The 3,760-nt window shown below is 44.6% G+C and overlaps 1 protein-coding gene across 1 annotated transcript in view; it reads left to right on the forward strand.

The window, feature by feature from the left end:
• Positions 1-240: 240 nt before the first annotated feature.
• Positions 241-3,760, forward strand: part of LOC308336468 (uncharacterized protein) — a gene marked incomplete at its 5' end in the record, with an annotated part of 21,560 nt that continues 18,040 nt past the window's right edge. Inside the window, 3 exons of the mRNA XM_080793833.1 lie at positions 241-300; positions 525-586; positions 849-963. Of these exons, the coding sequence (XP_080649959.1) occupies positions 241-300; positions 525-586; positions 849-963 (237 nt within the window). The remainder of the gene's footprint in view (positions 301-524; positions 587-848; positions 964-3,760) is intronic.

The following is a 3,760-nucleotide window of genomic DNA, read 5'->3' on the forward strand; positions in this document are numbered from 1 at the left end:
TATGTACCGTGACATACATGCTTGGCAGAGAATAGGAACCTTTGAGATTATTGCCACCTCGGGAAAGTATATGCCCGAGTTCAAAGAAGTTAACAACTCACATTAAACTATACAATGCCGCCGCCATTTGCTATCGTCAAACTTATCACAGTCATATGCACATGCACAGTCATATGCACCATATGGCGAGGAAGTGCAGGGGTCCGTAGGCTGCTCCACAGAGCTCGGGTCCCGGAAACAATGGAGAGGAGAAGAGACGGTGAGTCAATGGCAGGTCCACAGAGGAGAGAACAAGGAACAGTAACGGCGTGTCGTTTAACTGTCTAATAACACTGAGGGCCCAAGTCTGTCTGTCTGTCTAGACTGGAGAAGAACTGGAGAAGAACTGGCGGTGAGCAGCAGGCTGCAGGCATGGCTTTTGTAGCCTCTGGAGCTGATTGCTGATGCCGAACAGGAGTGGAGATTGGAGCTGGGAAACACCTGTGCTGACTGAGGTGTGCTGTGGAGTGCTCTGTGTCCCTCAGGTGGCGCTGACGGGCACAGAACACTCACAGCACAGAGATGTGGAGTCGATGGGGAGCAAGACGTAACAGTATACGAACTGTACAACAACAGTTGTAGGCTACAGGGGGATGTGATCGGTGTCTCTCTCTCTCTCTCTCTCTCTCTCTCTCTCTCTCTGCCATCTGTTTCTTGTCATTCCTCAACTGCATTATTCCGTGAAGCTGAAGCAGAAAATAATTAATCTTCAAAAAAGGAAAAACGATATAAATGACAACAGAGCTATAAAGACATCTGCTTAGTGCCGATACACTGTGCATGTGCAACTGCGTCTGGTTGTCGCAAAGCGGCGACGCCGGCCCGGGGCCCGCAGTGGACAAGAATGTGTGCCATGGAGGGTACATGGTCTCACACATCGTCCAGTCTGACAATGGGGCCAATGTTGAGATTGGAAGTCCGTCGGTCAGCCATATACAGACTTCTGGCCTGAGGGGACATGTTGTATACCCAATGTCTGGGTGAAGGCATAGGATAATCTCTTTATTTATTGGCCATATTGCTTTAGCGTGTGGTTTGTCCTATTGGAGTGCTGGTCAAATAACACTCGTTAGGCGGTGCATGCACATGCGTGCGTGCGTATAGAGCCAACGAACAACATTTCTAACCAAGCTGCCTCACAGCTTGCGTATCAACATGAACATGGTGTTTATACTTGGACACACTTGCCCTGAGAGATATTAGGTCAGGGTTCAATTCAAATCCAAGAAGAAAACTCATTTTGGCCGCGTGTATTTTGCCATTGGATTCCTGAATTATCTTTTGCTTTAGTCCTGTTTTTTGAAAAGTACAGTTAATAATAATAATAATAATAAAACTGTATTTGTATAGCACCTTTCATGACATGAAATGCAGCTCAAAGTGCTTTACAGAACAATGGAGAATAAAAGAAAAGCAAGGCAACGACATTAAAAAACAAGCAGTAATGCAATACAGTGAGTGAATACAGTGAATATACAGTGAGTTATATATATATATATTTTATCAACACATCAACACTATTATAAAGCAATTAATTCAGTCACGGAAACCTATATATGCATTGGACAGTTCACGTTTTATTTTGTTTTGGTGCACCTGCCGTTGTGATCTTTGTGTTCCCTGTTCCTCGTGAAAATGCTGCGTCTATATTAATTTCCTCTGGCATACTGCAGGGCTGCATGCGGCCGGCCGTGTCACAGTGCATCACATCCACCCTGCATTATGAGCTTGAAGATTGGCTACTTCTGGCACATGAAGTGACACACGGGCGAGTATATAGAGCTGTCTGCTTAGCATCTCAGTGTACACAGGCTGCTCCCAATAAACTACACTGATTGATGTGTGTGGTGGACGCGGGCACACACACACACACACACGCACTCACTCGCGCGCGTACAGTATACGTAAGTCGTACGTTAGTAGTACACCAAGTACACTAAAGTGTACTTCAATTAAGTGCAATTTTGAGGTGCTTTTATACCTTCCAATTTCCAAAACCTTTACTTCTACTCTATGAGCTTGTATTTTCAAAAGATTTGTTTCATACATTTTGAACTTGTGAAACGGGACATTCTGCGCACAATGAGTATACTTTCAGCTTTTGGTACTTTGACGACGATACCTAATTTGTACTTTCACTCAAGTACATTTTTAACACAGGACTTCTACACTGTATTTCTACAATGCCGTATTGATACTTTTACTAAAGTACACAATGTGGGTACATTTTCCACCACTATATGTAGCCTGTGTACACAGCCACACACGCACACACACGCGAGAGAGAGAGAGAGAGAGAGAGAGAGAGAGAGAGAGGGGGGGAGAAGGGGGGGGGGGGAGAGAGGGGAGTTGCACCACTCAGTTCACACGGGTGTGTTTTTTAAGTAGGCCTACATACAACAGTATACAGAAACATTTTAAACTAGTGTGCAGTGCGTGTTTGTTGACCATAATCAAAAAGCAGAAGTGTTCGACGTGAGATATCTCTGTCATTTATTTTAAAAACTTGCCTGTATGATTTGCGATGGAAGACTATATATGCAACTCTTTCATATTGCTCTACACAATGTACAGTATAGTAGGCCTACTAGTACAGTATAGACAGTGCAGGGCCGATGGCAGGTATACACTTCAGTGGTCTGGTCTGCACATGGGACTTCGAGAACACAGGTGACGAGTATTATGAGAGCATGATTTAGAGGTTTGCACTCTAAATCATGCAGTCATTCTCAGCAGCTGTTGAGAATGATGCTTGATGCACAAGCACATTCCCCGGACATGACGCTAGTATGTCGCAGGGACTGTCTTCTTACCAAAAATCCAACCAGGGAGGAAAGCAGGGTACCCTTTTTTTTGATTGGTGCAACCACTCCAAGGAACAGCAATGTCCGTGTTCACCTATACAGTATGTGACGTTAATGAGCAATGACTATGAGTACCAGTAGGGGCGCTGTTGTGCCAGAAACACAGAGAGAGAGATAGTATTAGTGCTGCACTGTTGCCTGCTAATGAGAGAGAGAGAGAGAGAGGAGAGGAGGGGGGGAGAGGGGAGTTGCACCACTCAGTTCACACGGGTGTGATTTTCTTTTTACATCAAAATGTTTATCCCACGATTTTGTAACGTATTTCTTTCAACGCATATAGTGTCAAATATCTAATGTAATCCTGGGCTCTCTACACTCACTCCGCCAACCTGGGGAAAGCAACGGACTGACCTCATGCTTCCTTCAATGCATGAGCGTCTGTTTCACCTCCAAAACACTCCCCTGTGCAGCATGTGTATACAGTGCACACTGCACAACAAAAACAATATAATGACTGTCTGAAAATAATATTCCAAAGGCAGGAAAGATAAACACTTGACAACTAAACTATGACAAAGAACAAACCAAGAGCTCAAGAAACGGTAACAGGCAATATAACCTTCCTTTAGAAGAATTAAGAGACAAACGAGCACTCTCAGTCTAAATTATGCAGTTACCGGGTGCACGGCTCACAGCAAATTGGCTCCTATAATTGTGGGCTTATATAATATTGTGAAGTGATTTGTAAAGAGGCCTAGCAAAGCCCCTTTTCCAGACGGCCCGTTTTTAGTGTCGCAGCCGGCACCAGGTCCCCTTTATAAAACTGTCACAAGGAAGACTTGACGCCGAAACGCGTCCGCGTTTTGTCTGTTTGTCCGTGCTGCGCAATGACATAAATGTACACCAGAAGGACTTCG

Source organism: Protomyctophum bolini (assembly GCF_963924005.1).
Source record: "Protomyctophum bolini genome assembly, chromosome: 21".
NCBI classification, from domain to species: Eukaryota; Metazoa; Chordata; class Actinopteri; order Myctophiformes; family Myctophidae; genus Protomyctophum; species Protomyctophum bolini.